This window comes from Python bivittatus, unplaced genomic scaffold, assembly GCF_059951505.1.
Source record: "Python bivittatus isolate LINGU-HERP-01145 unplaced genomic scaffold, Pbiv_v1 ctg000570_np1212, whole genome shotgun sequence".
Lineage (NCBI taxonomy): Eukaryota > Metazoa > Chordata > Lepidosauria > Squamata > Pythonidae > Python > Python bivittatus.
Genome location: NW_028277097.1, coordinates 7391870 through 7414567, shown reverse-complemented (window position 1 = coordinate 7414567; position 22698 = coordinate 7391870). Strand labels below are relative to the sequence as shown.

At 37.6% G+C, this 22698-nt stretch overlaps 1 protein-coding gene across 4 annotated transcripts in view; it reads right to left on the bottom strand.

Moving 5' to 3' along the window:
* The window catches only part of RICTOR (RPTOR independent companion of MTOR complex 2), a 67931-nt gene that overhangs the window by 6894 nt on the left and 38339 nt on the right, over nt 1-22698 (bottom strand). For all 4 annotated transcript variants that reach the window (XM_088152695.1, XM_088152696.1, XM_088152697.1 and 1 more), the window contains 16 exons: nt 22094-22220; nt 20598-20762; nt 19935-20011; nt 19748-19826; nt 17911-18020; nt 17715-17802; nt 15814-15906; nt 14401-14507; nt 9099-9328; nt 7040-8066; nt 3785-3965; nt 3454-3538; nt 2590-2823; nt 1990-2148; nt 1422-1545; nt 43-181 (listed from right to left, as the gene is read on the bottom strand). In XM_088152695.1, the coding sequence (XP_088008821.1) occupies nt 43-181; nt 1422-1545; nt 1990-2148; nt 2590-2823; nt 3454-3538; nt 3785-3965; nt 7040-8066; nt 9099-9328; nt 14401-14507; nt 15814-15906; nt 17715-17802; nt 17911-18020; nt 19748-19826; nt 19935-20011; nt 20598-20762; nt 22094-22220 (3025 nt within the window). The remainder of the gene's footprint in view (nt 1-42; nt 182-1421; nt 1546-1989; nt 2149-2589; nt 2824-3453; nt 3539-3784; nt 3966-7039; nt 8067-9098; nt 9329-14400; nt 14508-15813; nt 15907-17714; nt 17803-17910; nt 18021-19747; nt 19827-19934; nt 20012-20597; nt 20763-22093; nt 22221-22698) is intronic.

Genomic DNA, 22698 nt, shown 5'->3' with positions numbered 1-22698 from the left:
GTGCCCACATTTCAGAGTTCATTAGATTTTAATTCTACTCACCTGTAAAAACTGTACATCTTGAAAGAGTTCTTGAATGAACCGTCTAGATGGTAATCGAAAAGTGCAGTGAGCTAGCAAGTAGGACACTTCAGAGTAAAGGCATATATCATCAAATGCTTGGGGAAACTTCTCTTTAATTCTGAATCAGAAAGAACAAGGAAACATATCTTTTAAAGATGTTCCATCAAAGTAGTATGAAGTTTTATAATATAACTTGAGACATGAATCTGATAATCAGGCAAATCTTGAGAAATAAGCATTTGAAATAAAATATGCACAAATACACAACACAAATAAATAAAATTGAATAAAAAGCTTGAAGGAAACTAATCCAAATATCAAAGGTCATGCTTTCACAAATACCACAACATGTGATGGCTACAAGAAAGGTGATTCAGTGCCAAGATAGTTACTTCCTTCTTACTGGCTCTTACACACTCTAGAGTGATAGGGGTTTTTTTGGGGGGGGGGAGCTTCAAGTCAGGTTTTTTCCATTCCTGGCAACTGCCTGGACTAGCCCCTGCAATTTTCTTGGCAAGATTTCAGAAATGGTTTGCCATTACCTCCTTTCTAGGGCTGAGAGAAAGGGATTGGCCCAAGGTCACCTAGCTGGCTTAGTACCTAAGGTGGGATTAGAACTCACAACCTCTGGTTTCTAGCCTGATGCCTTAACCCCTAGACCAAACTGGCTCATAGAGTGATAGTGCTGCATCAAAATGTATCTGGAATGAACTGAATATGCAGATAACATGTATCTCATGTAGACAAAAACAGACTGGAATTTAATAGGTTCTGGCATTTAAAGATTTATAAGATGAAATTGACACAGATCTCAACTACTGAAGCTTGATTGATAAATTAATGCCATTATTAATACCTGCTTACTCTGAAACTATGATCAGCAATACGTTTTGCTGGAAGTGATGTGGGGAAAATTATGAAGAAATATTCATAATTTTCCCACATCGCTTCCAGCAAAATGTATTGCTGATCAGCCATCACTTCAGCATTTCTCCCAACGGAAATCTCTCCCACAGTTGTCAACTCATCTAAATGTGCCTATGATTATGGACTGGCAAGTGAGAAAAAGTAGAAAGATGGGCATAACCCCGAGCAATTCCTTGCAGTCAACTTAGTCCTTTCAACTGTATCATTTATTTTTTTATAATAACATTATTAAATTCAACTGTATAATTTCTAACATTACTGTGAGTTCTATTTTGAGATGGAGCTAAGCAGTGCCAGAAGTACACCTATACGTTTTCCCTTTCCAAGTTCTACACAGAACTGATTTGTGTGAAGGGTGAAACAATTTCATCCCCAAAGACAAAAGGAATACTACTTGTAAAAGCTAAAAAAATGGAAGAAGTTTCACTTACGTCAAGAGACCTGTTTCATGACCTTTAGTTCCTACCGAGCTACTCAAGTTGATTACTAATCGCAAGACTTCCTTTCTCAGTAGTATGCGGCATACTGGAGTATCATCTGGGATCGATTTCATGCCTTGAGAAAAATAAATTTGATATTATGTTAACTTGATATAGTATTTGTATTGACTGAAATATCACTGGATAACACTGACAAAGCCTGCTATATATTTTAAAGATACAGGCCAATGGGTGTAAAAGCTATTGTCAGTACAAACATTACTTCTTCTCGTTCAAGTGGACATACTTACTCATGATAAAGAGACCATGAGAAAACAGGTGGGATGAACTAAAGGTGAGAACCAAAAGCCCAAACCATATACAGAGGGGAAAGATAAAAGCATAAATTGTGGAGAAGGTGGGAGAGTTAGTGATGCCTGGATGGCCTCAAACAGCACACACATCACATTGATATCCAGGTGTTAAGAAGCAGGGCGCAAAGCTGGGATTTCTGGTGAAAGCATCCAACATCCACGCAACAACAGCTTGTCAGAAGCAAACTTTATGAAAAATCACTCACCCATGATGAGATCAGTACTCTTGGTACTACTAGCTGATCCATGGGATACAGCATCACTACATCCTGAAATTCCAGAAAACTTCGAGGAATGTGAAACCACATCCAAATGATTATGCATAGCCTTTCCACACCAGTCTGAATAAGGAATGTCTGAAAATTCTGATAAAGTTTGATATAAGATGAATGGAATAATTCACATAGAAGAAAAAAACCCCAGCATGATATACATAATTTACATAGAAGAAAAAAAAACATGATACAGAACTGAATAGGTTAGAAACAATCCAACCAAATATGAATTACTGTTTGGATAAGAATGCAAGAAAAAGAAAAGTATTTTGATGATGAATTTATGATGCTGGCACTGTAGGCATCAAAACAACAACAACAACGAGAAAATGTTAATTTCCATAGGATTTGCCACCCTGAGAAGTTAAGCATTCAACGAAGATTTCTAGCTTTCAAGATTATGAAATAAATTTTGGAATTCTGTCTGAAACAGCATCAGAAAACTGAAGCAGAATGGACAAAGCTTCCATGTCCTAATTACTGCAGGTCAGGATAGAGTTGTCTGACTGAAGCAGACCTAGTGGCACTAACCTGTGTGACTATATGCAGAGTTCAGTTTGTTATTATGCTGATAATCTAGGATGTGTGTACAAACACAATAGAGACAATTATCTTCAGTGTGTTCTTGGAGTCCGGTGTCTTCCATGTTTTCTAGGAACTGGGAGGCATCTGAACGACTTGTGTTCATGATCTCCGTAAGACTTATCTGCTGACGAAGCATCTGGAAGGGACTCTTTACAAGCTCAGCAGACCCACATGGCAAACCTGGAGGTATTTTGTTAAGCAAGAGAAACTATAATGTAATAAGGCAATACAATAGCACCTTCTGCAATTCATTCTTATAAGTAATATTTTTAAGGCATGCAGAAAATAAGCCCACATCTGGGTAAATTTCAGTTGTTAAAGGGAATTTTGCTGTAGCCACATAAAGTAAACACACTGCAATAAATGTCTGTTTACACATTTCCATGGGTCTTGCCCAACACTAAAAAAGTGTTGCCAATCCTTCATTTATCAAGTGATTCCAGAGAACGTTTCAGGCAAGCCAGGCTTCTACTGGGGCATATTCTGGTAGTGTGATACAATCCTGACTTTGTGAGATATGCAAAATTAAGACCCTATAGAAAAATGTCCTACCATGGATTACCTCCCCATGTCTCATTTTTTACCTGTATGAAGACAGATCCTTTTGAGTATAAACCACAATATGCTTTGAATATACCCTTGGAAATAAGAGTCCTGAAGTCTGTGATTTGGAGCATGACTGTCATATTTCAAATCACAGGGCTTAGAAATCAGCAGTTGGCAATAACCTCTTTCTTCCTAAAAGAGGATAGCTTAGCAAAGGTGGCGGGTAACCATATAAGCCAAAAGAGAATAGAAAAGGAAATGTACCTGTGGCATCCTGGGCAAAGACTCGAGTGCCCCGATCATCAAATGAAGGTGTAGTTTTCTTCTGGAAATATGGGGTTTCCTTTACCTGAAATATTTTAAAGTGAAAAATTATACAGATCAAGTTTTAGAAACAGTTGTTATTTCTGGGAATACGTGAGCTGTGTAGCTATAGAAAACAGTGTTAAGTATTTAACATTCAACAATATTCCTCTAAGTGTAGTAAATTGCTCTATATATTACTAGGGATGAAATTAAGAGTTTCATACAGAATAACATCACAGTAGTTAATATTAATATGCCCTCACTTAAGACAAAAATATTGTGCACATACCTGAAATATTTCATTGATATCAACTGGGAGAGCAAGTCCAATGTAATCATCTGAGCTACCATAGGTAGCATTAGATACCATGGAACGAACAGAAGAAGAACGCTGCAGTGTATTTTGGTTTATAGGACTTAATAAATCTTCTTTATCTAGAGATGATGCATAGCTTAAAGCTCTCATGAACCTATAATAGCATAGAAGGAACATACTTAGAATCACAGTCCTGGCTTTATTATAATCAGCACAATATCTTAAAATATCATAGCTAATTTTAGTGCAAGAGCCAGTTTGGTGTAGTGATTAAGGCACCAGACTAGAACCAGAAGACCATGAGTTCTAGTCCTGCCTTAGGCATGAAGCCAGCTGGGTGACCTTGGTTTAGTCATTCTTTCTCAGCCCTAGGAAGAAGATAATAGTAAACCACTTCCAAAACTTGCCACAAAAACTATAGGGACTAGTCCTTGCAGTCACCAGGACTTGAAGGAACCAAAAAAAAAAAAAAAGTACATAAACAATATATTGCTTAATATTTATTTGCTCCTAAATTATTTAGGACAATTGAAGCACACACTGCACTGCGTAGAGGCCCTACTGCTATTTAGAAAGTATCTTAATTTTAAAGAAGTAAACTTGGGTTCTACTCTGGCTTAGGTTCACCTATTATTTCCTACTTCTCTAGTTTCATTTCAGTTTAGATGCTAATTTAGACTGGTTAGTATTGTTCAATTATTCTGAACCAGTTCAAATGTATTTAAAATAGTTCAGTATTCCATCTGATTACTGAAATGATCATTCCGGGATAATTACTCCTCATCAGGAGGTAGTGGCTGATTGAAACTTAACTAATGTTAAGATTTCAGTTTAAGGGTCAGTTATCACACACTGAAAAAACCCTTCCTAAATTCAATTATTTTTTAGTTTTTATTCATTACTGCCAAGTAAAGGTGACAATAAACTGTCTTATTAAAAAGTTGGAAGAGAAGGTATTTTCTGATTACTGAATATAATTTGGCAAAGCATTAATATCTCGGTTCAAAACAATTTATATTTATCCTTTATTCAATTTAAACAAATTATTGAGGAGATAGACAATTATAAAGAGTATCTAATCAGCAAAGCAGGCTGTCAACATTTTCATATACATCATTGTGAACTTAAGAGTAACAAGCTCATTGTCAGTCAAGCAATTTAGATGAGAGTGGGATTTCAATTTTAATCATTTTCATAAAGAATTGCACCTAACATTACAATTTAAAAAATCCTTTAAGTTAAAGAATGACACAACTAGGAACTATTACTTTTTCCATTTATGATCAGGTTATGAAATAACATACTATTTGTTAAATGTATGGAAATCACAGATAAACATATAGTATCTGCCAAAGACAATGAGGCTGATTGTTGTTATTTCTCAATGCTGCTATGATCTCTGTAAGTTACCCATAAATGCTCTCACCCCATAACCCACATACTTACTTTAGATGTGTCCCTATTCGATTTTCCCTGTCACCCAGAGCTGCCCAGCTACTCAACCAGAGCTGCAGCTTCCTCTTGTATTTTCCTTCTCCCATAAATTTTGATATCCCTCAGCCTCAGCCTACAGAACTGTGCTGTAGCTTCCCCTAGCATCTTTCCTCACTAGTGAGAGACAGGGGCCATATTGCAAAGCAGAGAAAGTGCTCCCAGGTCCACCCGTGTGGTCCCTCTCAGCCACCAATATCCCCAGAACTGAAAGATCCTGAGCCCACCTAGCAGCCACCACCACATATGTATACACTGGCATTTGCGTGAATAGTCCAGTGCAGAGGTCTTACTTGGCTCTGCAGGATCCCTGGCATTGTCTGCATCTGCCACAGCTTACTGGGCCCCCAGGAACAAACCAGGGAGGATATGCTTTCCTGCCTAAGTATGCATAAAAGGATTCCTTGCCCAAAGGAGAAAATAAAGACATGGGGAAGGGTTTGTAGGACTGGGGGTCATTAAAACATCTTTCTGCTATTTAGTTTATTTATTCTTTTTTAAAATATTGGTGTTGATGTGAAGTAGGGAGAAAACAATTGTAAGGGGAGGTTTGTCATTGCCCCTTTGAACCATTTCAGCATCCTGCCAGAGGGTTTCTTCCTCTGAACATAATGACAGCCTTCTCTAAACTGGATAAATTCACATATATGTAAAACTATTTTTCAGTTGTACAGTGGGGCAAAAACGTATTTAGTTAGCCACCAACTGTGCAAGTTCCCCACTTAAAAAGATGAGAGAGGCCTGTAATTTTCATCATAGGTATACCTCAACTATGAGAGACAAAATGAGAAAAAAGATGGTGATCATAGCAGCACAAACCAAGCCACACTCCTTTGGTACGTGCACTGACATCACACATATGTACAAAGGGAGGGCCTTCAACAGCACTGCTGCAACCACCTTGCCTGTTTGACACACACACGTGGACACACACAAGTTGCTACTATGAACATGTCAAAGGAGAATTCTGCTATATAGGCAACACTCCCCTGTAGCCAGCATGGATCATCCCCAACTTTCCTAGTTCATTCTTCATTCACTTGGAATCATGAGCTATTAATGCCTCTAAAAAACAAGATGATCAGAGAACAGCTCAAAACCTAAATGCAAAGAATATCAAGAAGGGTATTCTACTCCAAATACTGTACCTTTTACTAACATTGGAGAAAAGCATTTTATCAAAATTATTAATTCATTCAAAAATGAATTATGAGCAAGGCTATTCAGGTTGGAGCAGACTTCAAGCCCTTTTTAACTATAAACCTCTGGTTTTCCAGAAGCTCCACTCCACATTCAGGAACTAGATAGCAGCAGTAACTTCAAGGACTTCATACTGCTAGATAATTTGTTTCACTGCAGACAAGAAAGGCAGCATATACATATACAAGATCTGCCTGCTACCAAACACAGAAATCAAACCCTAGGTATCTAAATCTTAATGCCTTTTCCTTTCACCTTTTAAAGTCAATGGACTTTTGACTGTCTTTTCCCAGCCTTGAAACTGGAATCCACCTGTCCATGATTACACAGTTGTTCTATCTGGTTTAAGCCATGCTAATTCTCCCTTCACCATCTTTACCCCTTACAGCTGCTTCAGGAGAGGGGACTTTTTATCCTGAAAAACAATCTTCCTCAAAATGCACCAAGACAATAAAGGGAACAGTATTTCCTTATAAACAATTTCTCTCCCATGATAACACAATTTTAGGGAAGAAAAGCAGAAGATGACAGACTTACCGGTTGGGTGTTAGTCGAGACTCTAGACTACCAGATTTCATTGTGATTGTGTCTGTGAAGAGCACATCCTTTGCTGGAGAAGCTAGGGCTTCAGAATGTGACAGAGAAGGGTGCATCCTCTGCTGTTGTAAGCGTTTCAGCGTTGCATATCCAAAAGCATCTCGAGAACTGGTATAACTAAAATTATAGTCAGCTAGGCTTTTTATAGTAGCAAGGGAAGGAGCTTTTAGTGATTGTGCTCTCCGGGGAAGCGTGTGCGAAGACCCTGGTGGTACCAGGGAGACAGAATTTGATTTTGACAGAGGGAGGTGGTTAGATTGTGGGGTTGAACACTGAATTGTTTTAATAGTCTTGGTACTCACCACAGTACTTAAGCTCCCACAGTCAGTGTCTATATTGGTAGAGTCCACTCCCATAGTCTCTCGGGAGGGGCTTGAGCTCATTGAACTTATGCCACTTGTAGTAGTATCTGTATTGAAACTCAAACTACGACTTTTGAAATGAGTCTGTGTTGTAACTTCTATTAGTCTCTCTCGGCTGGTGTTTTCCCTATGATTTTCATGGCCAAGACTTTTGGGAAGCTTAAGGTCATTCTCACCAATACTTGGGGTACTATCTGCATCTTCACTGTGCTTGCTCCCAACAAATGAAGTTTCTAGTTTCAGAGTGTGAATTTTAGGAACCTTGAACACTGGGGTGAAGTCATCCCCCCGTGTAAAATCCATGCTGCTGCAAGGTTCTGTTACTGTCCGATTTCGCCTTAAGCCCATCTTGTTCTCTGAGGAAGACAGCTTGCCTCCTTTAGGATCACTGCTGCTCCTCTGCTTTTTATTGGGTAGGGTAAGAGAATTCAAGATGCGATTCTTGACCAGTCTGCGGGAGGAGAAAAAGGGGAAGGGATTGCGATCTTTATCCTTCAAGGGCCCAGTACGGTCATAGAGATTCTGTTCCGCATCTTCTGAGATATTTAGGAAAAAGGTACTAGTAGAAGTGCTGCCAATCCGATCGTCTTCCAAGATGAACATGCCTGAAATGAAAACAAGTGCTCATATTTTCGATCCATTACAGTTTGGATAACTAAGGGTAGTTCTGCAAAAAAGCTGCATATTATATGAAAGCAACAAGTAGGGGGATTTCTTATATTATAAAAGGCAGAAGAATATAACAATCTCCTGGAGTTGAAAGGAAACATTTACCAATATCATTTTATAATTAGGCCTATAGCCTAGGACATTCCCCCCTCCAATAATACCTGGATCTCCCCTCAGCATATTAATTATGACAACTATTTATGAAACTGTCTTCACCAACTTAAACTTTTACGTAAATGTTCTTATTTAAACATGCATTTGAGATCCATATTTTCATGTATTTCTGATGTTGATCACATAATTAACAAATGAAAAAATGATTTTTCAAAAGTAAATTGTGCTGAGAATGGAGCCCAAACATAGGTTGAAAGTCCCACTAGCTCTTGTATCATGGTCCCAATCTGGATCTGCCACACATTTGCAATTTACTTCTTAAAAAGCAAGCAACTGCTAATTATATGGTTTCTGAACTAATGTTGATCTCAAGTTCTTGAAAAACTAAACTATCCTTTCCAAAAATGAGTTCACAGTGGTGTGTATCTGGGTGCCTTTCTAGCTCAAGGAACTACTGATTGCTACTAGCAAAACAAGCAAACTAAATTCACCAGCCAACAACTACATCTCACAACCATAAAGTGTGCCCATCCCTTTGCTAATTTATGACTGGACTGACAATAAGCATCATTTAGCATAACCTAATTTGGAAATATGTTCTTTGTCCACAATAAACCAGAATTACAAATTAGCTTTAAAGTACTCTGTTGATGGCTTACAACATGATTCTAAGCAATCTCTGCTCAACAGGAGGAAAGCAAAAGAGAATATATTGACCTATGAGCTAGCATGAGCTAATCTACACTGTAGTTTATGAAGTACGTGCAAAGAAAAAGGTCACCCTCAAAATCTACATGTTTTTCTGAAAAAAGAGCAAAACATTTGTTAGCTACTAGTGTTGCCAAATAGCTTACTTGATGGTGCAGATTCACTTTCACTGTTGTGTCTTGAACTGGTAGATTCAGAGTTCAAGCTAAGTGTGCTGGGAATAGAAGAGAGTTCATTGCAGAGTTGCTCCACATCGTCAGGGACTACCGGCCAAGGCTGCCTACGACTGTGTCTTACTGCATCCCAATTATGATGCTTCAGAATATCACAACCTTGCTTTGTTTTGGCTATTAGGCCAAGCACATAGACACAAGTCCTGTGTTTACAAAACAAAAGTAAAATGAAAAACTATCATATTTAAATTAAATGGGAATGCAATGTAGTTGTACTATAGAAAAAGGTTTTCTCTGTATCTTTTGAATTTCCTGTCCCAGGGTTGTCTATGGATCCCCAAAATATTCAGTGTAGCCCCCAAGAAGACACTCCAAACATTGCTACAGTATTCAAGTTTTTAATGCAATAAAAATACAGAACTATTAAATACATGGGGAATAATATCAATAGCTTTAAATAATTTATTTCCCCTTTTTTTCTTTGCCAAATTACACCTGAATGAATAACTGTTTTCACTATTTACTGTTAAACAGTTAAACTATTTACTGTTTAATTGCTTGGCTCACAGACTTCAGTTATTTATCTCCCATATTATTACAGACTGGAGGTAGAATAGATGGTAAACAAGAAACAATAAAATACAAAAAAGGTCAGGAAGATGTAAGCATGATTTCCATAAGGGGTTTACAAAATGTTTCATTCTAAAAAGGTTCAAGGACAAAACTTTACACAATGTTCTGAGCATGAACTGGGCTGTTTTAAGCAATCTGGACACATTAAGAACTTGAAACAGAGCAACTGTGCTTAAGCTCTGACTCCGTCCAAATCGCTTAAAACTTTCTGTTTTGCACTTGGGAGGGGATGCTTCATGTAATTCCACACCTCTGAGATACTTCAAAGTATAATGTTTTGCATAACTGTAATGACTACCACACACAGAAAATTTGCTTTCAAGTGAGACTTAAAATACATGAGATTAAACAAATTGCTACAGGTACTCCCTGCTTAACAATTCATTCATTCAGTGACCATTTGAAGTTATGACAGGACTGAAGGAATGGTATATTTTTTTTTATCCCACCTTTATTATTTTTATAAATAACTCAAAGCAGTGAACATACCTAATACTCCTTCCTCCTATTTTCCCCACAGCAACAACGCTGTGAGGTGAGTTGGGCTGAGAGAGAGTGACTGGCCCAAAGTTACCCAGCCAGCTTTCATGGCTAAGGTGGGACTAGAGCTCACAGTCTCCTGCTTTCTAGCTTGGTGCCTTAACCACTAGACCAAACTGGCTCTATTTATGCCCAGTCCTCAAAGTTATAGCTGTTGGAGTGCCCCTGTGGTCACATGATCAAAATTCGGGCACGTGGCAGCCCACCCACATTTATGACTGCAGGGTGTGCTTCAACAACCCCTATCCACCTATTTCCCCCCATCTCTGCCCTTTTGGCCCCCTGCACTCTGCAGCCCCTGCTGTCTTGCTTCCCCCAACTGACCTTGGCCATCGTCTTCCTCCCGCTGCTACTGAGGGGTGCCCAGCCTGGCTCTTCATGTCGTAGCTGCTGGCCACACGAGGCCTTCTTCCTGAGGTCTCATGAGGAAACCCTGCGAGGGCTCAGGAAGGCCACATGAGATCTCGGGAAGAAAGCCTTGCATGGCCAGGAGCTACCTCATGAAGGGCCAGGCTGGGCACACCTTGTCAGCAGCGGGAGGAAGACAACGGCCAAGGTCAGTTGGGGGAAGCAGGAGCAGTGGAACATAGGACAGCTTGCACGCCCTCCCACCCACAGTAGCAGCCACCCCCAGCCCGGCTGCACTTGCACCAGGCCACTTACCCACCCACCAGCCTGTTTGCAAGCCACCCAAGACTCACGACATCCAGCTGGCTTCTCCATTGACTATGCTTGTTGGAAGCCGACAGGAAGTTGCAAGGAGCTGCCTGCTTAATGACCCATGATTCTCACTTAACAATGGCAACGATGACTGTCAGGATTGCAGTCACTAAGTGATACAGTCACATGACATTGTGCTTTATGACCGCATCGTTTAGCGACAGAAATTCTGGTCTCAGTTACCATCATTAGCCAAGGACTACCTGTATTTCCAACTTTCATTTTCTTTTTATGGTTGTGAGGTGCCCTTTAAAACAGACATTTTTTTAACAAAGTACTGTAAAGGTAAAGTGGGTCCTAATGAAACAGCTGGAAGAGACAAAGAATCTCTGGAGGCTATGAGGCCTTAGTAGAGAACAGTGAAGGAACTAGGAACGTAGCTAGGGTGTTGTGTGAGTTCTAGCAGTGGTGAACTTCCTTGGATGAGGGGTTGCTCCTTCACCACTTAAGGAGGCCTCAGTTTGTCTCCTCCTCAAAAAACCATTGCTGGACCCCACTATACTGGACAATTTTTGTCTAGTATCTAATCTTCCCTTTTTATGAAAGGGGTGGAGAAGGTGATTACACAACAGCCCCAGAGGACCCTAGATGAAGCGGATTATCTGGATCCCTTTCGGTTAGGATTCAGGCCTAGGTTTGGGACAGAAACAACATTGGCTATGCTTTTAGATAATCTCTGGTGGGAGCAGGATGCCGGTTGTGCATCCATCCTAGCTCTGCTTGGTCTTTCAGCGGCTTTCAACATCATGGACCACCCTCAATCCTTCTGGAATGGGTCTGGGGATTGAGGGTGGATGGCACTGTATGGTGCTGGTTCTCCTTTCTCCAGGGTCAATACCAGTCATTGGTGATTGGGGGAAGAGATCCCACCCTTGGCTCCTACTGTGTGGGATGCCACAGGGTTCGGTGCTCTCTCCACTCCTCTTTAATATCTACATGAAGCCATTTGGTGAGCTCATCCATTGCCATGGGGTGAGGTATCATCAGTAGGCTGATGATACCCAATTATACATCTCTGCCCCGGCAAATTAAGTAATGCTGCTGATGCCTTATCCTGATGCATGAAGGCAGTGGGGGTCTGGATGGGGAACAACAGCTGCAACTGAATCCTGGCAATACTGAGTGGCTTTAGGTTTTTGGGCCTGCTGATTCTGGGACTATTCCATCTTTGGTGCTGAATGGGTTGCACTGCCCAAACAGATCTGGTGCACAACTTGAGGGTCCTCCTGCACTCATGACTCCTCCTCAAAGAACAGGTGGTAGTTGTGGCTAGGAGGGCTTTTGCATAGCTTCATGTTGTGTGCCGGTTGTGCCCGTTCCTGGATCAGGAGGCTTTATTCACAATCATTCATGCTCTGGTCACCTCCTGGGTGAACAGACCACTGTAATGCACTGTACTTGGGGCTGCCCTTGAAGAGTATCCAGAAGCTTCAGCTGATACAGAATGTGGCAGTGCAGGCAGTTATGTGTCCCCCTAGAGCAGCACACATTATACTGCTACTCTGCAAACTGCATTGGTTAGCAGTTTGCTTGCGGGTCCAATTCAAGGTGCTGGTTTTGCTCTTTAAAGCCTTCATGGCATGGGGCTGGGTTATTTGAGGGACCGCCTCTTCCCAATTACATCTCCCATCCCATTAGATCTGGCAGAAGAGGTATGTTGCAGATCCCATCTGTTAAGGAGTTACATCTGATGGGACCCAGGAGACAAGCCTTTTGGCATCCACCTTGTGGAACATCATCCCCTGAGGTGAGCTGGGCCCCATCTCTCCTGATCTTCCAGAAGTCTCTTAAAACCTGGTTGTGCCAAAAGGCCTGAGGATCGCAAGGGAACAATAATTTGATTAGGTGGCTCCATTGTTTATAATCTGATGCTCTCTCTCAGCCTTTTACAATATTTTTTTTAACTTTTTGAATATTTTTAAAAATTGTTTTTATGATTGTTTTGTACACCACCCAGAATATGCTATATGAGATGTGCAGCCATATAAATATGATCAATCAATCAGTATGATGGGATGTGCATCACTTAAGGTTGCTAGGATGACACACAGCACTAGAAAGCTTCAATTTATTCAAAAGTAACTCAATCAGTAAAAGAGGGGAAGACATTGCACTGTCTGTAAAGAAAAAAAAAATCTTTGCAGATAAATTCAGGAATCAGAGCATGGTAATTCTGTTGAAAGTATTTAGGTAAGAATAAAAGGAGAGAAAAAAGCAAAAGTAAGTAGAAGATAGAGATAAGGCCTATCTTCTGAATTCTGCATTAGATGATGAGTTTTTCATAAAGCAATGTAACATTAACAATATGGTATTTTAATTATCCTGATATCTGCTGGGAATCTTAACTCTGTCAAAGATCTAACAATTTTTATCGTCTCTTGGTGATTGCATTTGTCAAAAAGTAGAAGAAAGAACAAAGGGATCTGTTATCCTAGACCTAATCCTCACCAACTGGGAAGGATTGGTTGAAGAAGTAAGAGTGATTAGATTAACTGAGAGGGGAGGTATCCTGTTTCAGACTGAGAACACAACACCAGCTTGATTTATAAGTGGTTACTGACAAGCAGTACTGCTCTAAGTTACAAAAGTGGGCAGACAGCACGCAACTCTGTGGAAAATACAAGGAAGCATGACTTTGCTTGGTAGCCAGCAGTTAAGAGAATTCAGTCCAGCTTGGACAGAAGTATCCAACGGAATACTACAGGACTTTGTCCTGGGCCCTGTGTGTTCAACAATTTTTTCATTAACTTTTAGAAAGAAATTTAGGAGACACAAAGTGTGCAAATGACATATATTTGGAAGGGGTAGCTAATACTTCAAGATGAAAGAAAGAAAAATAAAAAAGATCTAGGCAATTTGAGCAGTGGGCTGAAATGAGGAATAGTTAAAGAATATGGGTATATTTAGCCTACCAAAAAGATGACTAAGGGAAGATATTAATCTCAAGAATTGTCACACAGGAAAAGGAGTGGACTTATTCTCTATAGCTTCAGAGGGCAGGACCAGAATCAATAGATTAAATATACAAGGAAGCAGGTTATTGCTAGGAATCAAAAGGAAATTACTGACTGTACAAATTGTCAGCCAATGGAACAGGCTACAAGAAGAAGCGGCTAGTTCTCCATGGTACTGGCCTCAGGCCATGATTATATTTTAATTGAAATGTGAGCTCTCCTTTGCTAGAGGCTTTCAAACAGGCTAGATGGTCATCTATCTGAGATGCTTTACTGGATCCTGCACTGAGCAGAAAGTTGACCTCTTAGGTCCCTTCCAACTCTATCAGTTCATAAAAAATTAACTACTGTATATTAATGATACCCAGACAAAATAAAATACACACAGACTCTTTACAATGCATTTCCAGTTTTCATGTTCTACTTACCCTCTAATAGACAGGACTTCACAATGTTGGGCAAGTGCCATTATATCAGGTATCACATTTTCCTCTTGAAGCAAATTCAACCCCCAATTTGAAGATCCAATATTTCCCTTAAATATAAATATTTGTGAACAAATACAAGATCAAGGCATGGTTGACAAAAGATAAAATAGCAACTTATAGACTTAAAGAGATTTTGCATGAATGCTATACTGTTTCTACTTACAGAAGGATCAATTTGTCTCCCCAATGGATATTCTTTTAAAAGTACTGACATCGCTTTATCATAGTCTATTTTTCAACTACGCAAGGAATATAACTTTTAAAATCTCCTTAACCCATTTCATTACTCTCACCAATAGAAAAATATGGTTAATCTGGTTAGTATTACAGAATTGTAAAATTCCCTTCTTCCACTAGAGGAGTCTTCCTTTGTAGAAGTAATGGGAACCTCTAGATCCAACCCACAGAGTACAATTTACTATACTCAAGATTCAACTCTGAGATCAACAGTTTTTTTCTCAGATCAACAGCCCAAAGTCACGTGATTAGAATAGTAAATTTGATTACTAATAGTGTGAAATCCATGATTTATTAACCAAGAAAAAATTGTGTTACTCAAGATGATGGCAAAATAATTTTGGCAGCCAGCTACTATGTTGTTTTTCTATTATTTTCAGGAGACGGACCAATGACATTTTGCAATATTGCCCTAATTTTTTCTTTGTAATTCAGGTAAGTTAAACCAATCTGAAAGCTAAAGAAACCTTTTATTTTTCCCACTGGAAATAAGCAGAACATAGGGTTACTAATGTTCAATGGCTGGTGCCAAATTTTGACAATGTTTATTTATTGGTTTGTTTAAGCATAGATCATATGTAATCTCTGAGGCTTGAATATTGCAAAAAGGAGAATCCATGAAGGTTGCTGTTATCGTTGCTGGACATAATTTAAAATTAATTATTCTCCCAAATTATTATTTATTTTTTATAATTTATATGCCTTCCTCCAAAACCTCTTAGAGGAATATGAGAAGAGGCCTTCTTAATGACTGTTCCAAAGTCCTAAACTCTTCCAGTTAAGATTCTAAGCTAGAAGTATAAATACAGTTCTGCTGACAATTATATTTTTAAAAGCTTTTGCCTTATTGCAAGTTCATTTGTCTGTCTAAATACAGATATATTATCTGTGTATTTCATTCATCATTTATTTTAATTATTTAACATTTTATTATTAGCTTTTTTAAGCATCATTTGCAGTAGAAAAACTGAATATAAACAAACCCTCGCATGTTATTTTACCTCTCTATAGCAATTTAGCAAACATTTTTAGAATAGAAACAAACTGGTAACTACTGATTTATATTTCATTGTAGAAATATATATTAAAAAATGTGGTAAATATTTTTTAACTAACCAGTGCCCAAAGAGCAGCTTTTAGTTGCTTAATCCCCTCCCATTTTTCCAGCATAGGGGAACGGACAGTGTAACTCAGGTCAGGAACAATACTCTAAACAACAAAAAGAACAATCACAGTGTAATTTATATATCAGATTTAAATTATTTATCAACTGTTATATTCTATTTCCAGATTACAGCAGTGCTCATTATAAAGTGTAAGTATTTATGCATTTTGTCACATAATTTAAAAACAAAGTATTTTATATTGTTAATAATTTCTTTAAGAATACTACAATATAAAACGTGATAATATGTTAAACTGAGAATGTCAATAAAATATTTACTAAACAGAATGTTTCATTTCATGTGAGAGGGGCTGGGGAACATGTAAGCTTCCCAACATCCTTCATCCTTTTCCTTCATTCAGAATCGCTTCAAAACTAAGATGTTTAACAAGGCTGAAAACTGAGCTTAACACGCATATCTCTTGTGCAATCTACTACCATTTCACACTGTTATCATAGTAGCTCCATAGCAGCATCTTGCATTTTATCATAGTGTAGAACAGAGAATGAATGCAAAATAATGCATGCATGAAAAAACAAACTGAGTACTTCCAATTATGACATTCCTTATCTGGAGATCTACGTGAGACTAACACTTCATCCTAGGAAGAGCATAACTTCCAGAAATTCAAGTTTGGCTTAGTGTTATACAAGTGCAAATGCAAGAACTGATTGATTGATTGACTGATTATGTGTCATCAAGTCCTTTTCAACTCCCAGCGACCACAGAGATGCAAAATGCAAGAATAGGAATAACCAATTTGTTTGTCTTCCAAAACTATATACAATCAACTGAAAAGGGCTGTTCACCTAGGTAAACAATACTGACTATTCAATGTTTTCCTTTAAATTCTCTAAATCCATCTCACTGCCATGCCATGTGGGAAAAGCTCCGGATGAAATTGCCTTGTGTTTTTTATAAATAATTATCAATTAAGAATGCATCCTCTTTAGATTACAATGTTCCATTCCAAGAAGAATGAAATATATGCATTAGATGCTTTCAAAGCTGCAGAAAAGGGTTTCTCAAAATATACTAAATTGTAATAAAACTGCAGGTGGTCATGAGATTGGTTATTAATGCCAGCCAGCTGCAATACTGAAAAACAAAGGATTTTAAAATAACCATTCACCATGTGCGAATGGTGGTAGCAGCGGTGGTACTGGAGTTTTTCATTTGTTTTCTTTCCTTATTTTTATTGGTTGATACCGCTTTTCTTTCCTCATTTTCTTTTTTGTGTATTATAACAAAAGTAAATTTTAAGAAGAAAAGGTAATTGTAAAATAACATCTGGAAAATACACATTTTTTAAGAATTGATGAGGGTGCACCATTAATATTATAGCATGAATCTCTCACTACCTTTACCTTCTACAATTTGTCTGTAATACAAACAAATCCTAAAAAACAAGGATACATTTATAATTTAGAAGAGGCATAGACAGGAACTCTAAGATAGTATGTCTTGGTGGAGGCAAAACAGTGTCACTGCAATGCAGGACACCTCCCTACTTCTATGGACTAAAGAAATGGGGCTTAGAATACCAAGCATGAAGAAGCAAGAACCTCAAGAATCAATTCTATATACACCTCAACAGTTACTCTCACTAGTTAAAAAGAGAGGGAGTGTGCAGGAATACTGGCAATTGTTTAACCTTATGTGTGATTTCACAATTCCTGATTTGCATATGGGGCCAATGCTGTGAAAGCCAAGCCAAACTGCCTTGTAGCATGGCTTACGCTACACGCTTCTGAACCAGTAATAGGCAAATAAATGCTAAAGACAATGAAAAGAATATTGCATTTTATTTAATATTAACTTATTTGAATCAGTTACATTAAATTTCCTCACCTGAGCTTCCAACAGATGACAGCCTGTTTTGTGGTGTACCAATTGGCCATAGAGGTGAACTGGCAGGTAGACATGTGGCCGCTGCAATCTGTGGGGAAGAAAAATGGTCGGATTGCACTTAATTAATTATGACAATCTTAAAACCAAGTGCGTAACTATAGGCATTGCTTTAACAAATCAGTCAATATTCTTTTACCTTTGGTTGCTCCGACGAACATAATTATCACCATCAACAGGTTTGCGGTACGTAGTAAGTGCTTCATTTAATTGCTCTTCTATCAGCTCGACATATTTTAAATTGTACTCCTAAGATATAATGGAATATAGAGATTTTCAGAAAAAAAAATTTTCTCTAGCAATATTTGTATTTATAAACACGCTATCCAAGTAAGAAATGTTCTATAATTCCATTATGGTAAAATACTCACTGGAGACAGATTTTATAATCAAAATGCTGCCAAAAATATCTCTCTGTGAGCGACAAGAAGATTGAGCAAGATCAATCTAATGTAATTCCCATTGGATCAGGTTCACAATCTTACAAAATAAGTTTGGCTATCCTATACAAATATCCTATTTGGTTCTTGGTTATGAATTTCTTTTCTATAACCAAGTGGAAGAGTTGCCTTCAATGACAGTGTATCTCCATTCCCATTCATTCAAAAAGCAAGATGTTCATCCTGCAATGTAATCAAAGAATAGGCTCTTCTATTATTGAATCCACACAGCCTCTTTCAGTAGGGCAATACTACAGGTTATGTGGAAATGTTAGTGTAATTCCAGTAACCACTTCTTCTAATGAAAGACAGTTTTGGATGGGATTAATTTAATGTAGAGGATGTGGGTTGTGGAAGAGTAGGCTGTGGAGAAGTATTATGCGCTTTTGGTGAACTTCTGAGTCTGTGTCAATCAAATTGGTTACAGTTTAAAAAAGAACCCATTACATGGGTCAATGCGTAACTTTTAAAAATTGCTTTCTCTTTATCCCTGACTATCCTTCTCCTATCCAAACAAGTTTACAGATGATTTATCTTCAAACAAATCTAAAACCTTACTTCTTGCAAAACAACTAAAATCTGTCCTTTCCTGAAACAAGAGAAGTCAGTTTTCTTATTTGTTTATGCACACCTTGGCCCACTGAACAAAAATTCTGGTTTTTAAAGGAAAACCACAGTTCCAGTGTCTGCAAGATTAATCTTTAAATTTTCACAAGCCATTTATATATGAAAGCAGCACTTCACAATGGATTAGAAGAACAATGCCAAATATTGTACTGCAACTTAGCAACCTTAACAAATCCAAGTAGGCATGGGTCATTCAAGCCCATTTTACTTTGTTAATATAGAAGCATAACTAGACAAAGACAGGAAGAGGCTACTGTATCAATTTCACGGCCACTTATCATTAAACTACTATAAAAAGTAACAGCTTAGGGCTGCCCTATGCCAATCAGAACAGTCTAGAACATTGTTTCTAAAACCTTTTTCTCTAACTCTTCCCACTTTTAAAAATTATGAAGGACCCCAAAGACCTTTTGTTTCTACAGATCGTATTTATTAATATTTATCATATTAAAAATTAAAATTGACACATTTGCTGCTGCTACCGCTTCTCACAATTGTTTGATGGGATTTTAATACAGTATTATTTTTCAACATAGGCTGGCAAATAATTTTGATTCTGTGGACCCCTGAGAGGGTCTTGGGGGACCCCCAGGGGTTCTAGGACCACACTTCAAGAAATACTGGTCTAGAAGATTATACTCTAGGAATGGTATTTAAAAAAAAACATTTTTAAAAATTCAATTTTGAAGAAACTTAAATATTAAATATAATTAATGCTACTTCTTAGGGTGTACTTGCAAAATTTCCATATATGCACTATATTCCTTTTCATAAATCAAGGCATTAGGCACTTGTGTCCCTAATGTTTGCTGCTAACAAGGTAGGCTTTGGCTCAGATAAAACCTTGGCATAATAGTTGATGCACATATAACACTGAGTTTGAGAGAGTGATTCCAATTAATTAAATACCTTCTGCCATTTCTCCATTTGTTTTGTTACATAGCCTCGCTCATTTAGATAGGAAAACCCTTTTGGGATTGATAAAAATCTGGAAAACAAAACAAAACAAAAAAACAAACCACAGTTTATAAATATTTACAGAGCAAATGCAGGTTAACTAGCCTGTTTTCATCTGAAGTAAACATTAAATGTTTACCTTAGCAGCAGAAGCAAACCCTTGTCTCCTAGATGAGAAAGTGCTGGTTTCATCTGAATGAGGGCATGAAGATTTGCCTAAAAAAAGAAGAGGGATGGAGTTAAGTTTAGGAGATAGTAACTTCCATTTCACGTATTGTCATACTGGAAATCTCCCTCATCAATTCAAAATCTAAATCAAATCTGCATATTTAATTTTATTTAATTATTCTACAGTATTTATAACATCAAGAAAAGCATAATAACAAAATCCAAATCAGTATTAAAGACAAAAAAATAGCCAAAAGAGAAAAGCAAGGATAAACCCCAAGATAAATTCCAAGATAGGCATCCACATTCAGTTTATATATATATAGTAATCTAAGCATTATTTTCATAAGCTGCCTATATTAAGTTATATTTATTGAATATTTGTGCTTCTTTCCTATTTCAAAAATGCCAGCCTTGAAAAATCTAAGTTAAAAGAAAAATAATTCAAGCTTCTCCTAAATTAAGTTCTGCATTTTATTCTTTTTGGAATTACATTTGGGAAAAGTCATCACAACACATCACAGCATATATTATAATAATTTTTATTTTTATTACATTAACCCCCTAAGTAGAATTAAGATAAAAAAATAAGCTAGGTTTCTTCACCAACTAAAGAACAAGGAAAAGCTCTCACTTTGTCTTCACATGCCTCATCAAGGATATCAAGTGCTTCAGAAGAAATGGCTTTATTTTTGTCATGAAGCTGTGTGACAAGTAACTCAATTCCCCAATTACTGAAGAACTCCACATTGGCTCTCAGCAGTACTCGGAGGTGTTTTGTAGCATATAACCTACAGTTCTATGAAAGAAAAAAAAAACAGATTAATGGAAGACCCAAAATGGAACATGGTAAGGAACTGGTTTTACATATACAAAATGTCATTATACAATCAATGTTAATGTTAATGCCAAATCAAAAACAGGGTTAGGAGTCTACTTGATCTATAAGCCTCAGCCCTCCATAACATTTTCCCCAAATATAGTGTATTTAATTGAAAGAAAGATTAGAAAGATTAGGTCCCCTGCCCCAATATTCTGCTTAAATAGGGAGGGGGAGGGATAATCTTAGTTTTGTTGTGACTACAGTAAAAGAAACAAACAAACATTGTCTATCAACCTTCCAGGTTGTGGGGGGAGAGATTTTAAATTCAAAATCAGATTTCTTTGGGTTAAATATGGTATGTATGAGTATTTGAATGTGTATATGTATAGTGGTGCTTAAAAGTTTGTGAACCCCTTTGAATTTTCAATATTTCTGCATAAATATGACCTAAAACATGGTCTGTTCTCCACAAGTCCTAAAACTGGATAAAGATAATCCAATTAAACAAATGAATCAAAAACATTATACTTGTTCATTTATTTACTGAGGAAAATGATCCAGAGCTACAGATGTGTGTGTGGCAAAAGTATGTGAACCTCTAGGATTATCAGTTCATTTGAAAGGAAATTAAAGTGAGGTGTTTTAATCAATGGGATGATAATCAGGTATGAGTGTGGGAGGTCTTGCTTTATTTAAAGAACAGAATTGTGGGTGTTCACTATCAAAGTTTGATTTTCGCGACATAGGTATGTGGAAGTGTACTATGGCTCGAAGAAACAATATTTTTGAGGACCTCTGGAAAACAGCTGCTAATGCTCACCAGGGCAGAAAAGGGTACAAAACTATTTCCAAAGAGTCTGGACTCCACCTGTCCACTGTCAGGCAGATCATGTAGAATGAAGACAATTCAATACTGTTGTTACCCTCCCCAGGAGTGGTCAACTAACCAAGATCACACCAAGAGCAAGGTGCGTAATATTCTGGGAGGTCTCAAAGAACCCCAGGGTAATGGGAACCAAAGGCCTCTCTTGCAGTGGTGAATGTCAGTGTTCATGAGACCACCATCAGCTGATACAAACAAACAAACAAATAAATAGCTTACTTTTATAAGGTTTATGTGCAATATTATATTTATCTCTTACCATCTTTCAGGTCACTCCTTCATAGAGGTATGAAGGGTGAGAGAAAGTGACTGAATCAAGTCACTAAGTTAGTTTCAAGGTTATGTCTGAGAAAGGATTCAAACATAGTTCATCATTTTAGCTTCTATACCATACCATGAAAACATGAATCCGGCTTTCACTTACATCGGTTGATGCCGTTAGGATTTTAGAAAGGATGACTCTTGCTAAACCATCTCTGCTGTAGTCTAAACTAGAAACTGTCAGTTTGAGTAAGTGATCTTGATTCTTCAAGGAACACAGATTAAGGAGACTGGAAACAAACGAACAAAAAATGAATGGAATTCTAGTAAGATATGGATATATACCTATAACAAAAGCAGAGTCTAAGAAACTAAGTTCCTTGTTAAGAAAAATAGACTGATCTTAAAAATCCCTTTTCTTTTCCTGCTCTTCCATTGGTGCCTCTGCCACTGTCAGATTTTGAAGTTATTTGGGCCAAAGAATAACTGCCTAAGTTACTTGCCAACAATGTTATATATTATTATGGAACTGAAATAATGCATATTGATTTTTCCACCATGTTTTTTTTTTCCCAGAGGAAATGACTAGTGCTTATTCTAATTACATTCTATAAATGTGAAATGTTTACTTAGAAAGCATTATGAATATATTTATCTTCTTCAATAGTCTTTACATTGCTTGTAATTTGTGTGCAACATTTTTACAAATAAAATCTAAAATAATCTTATTCCTCCAAAAGTAAAAACTTAACATCAACTAGTCACAGT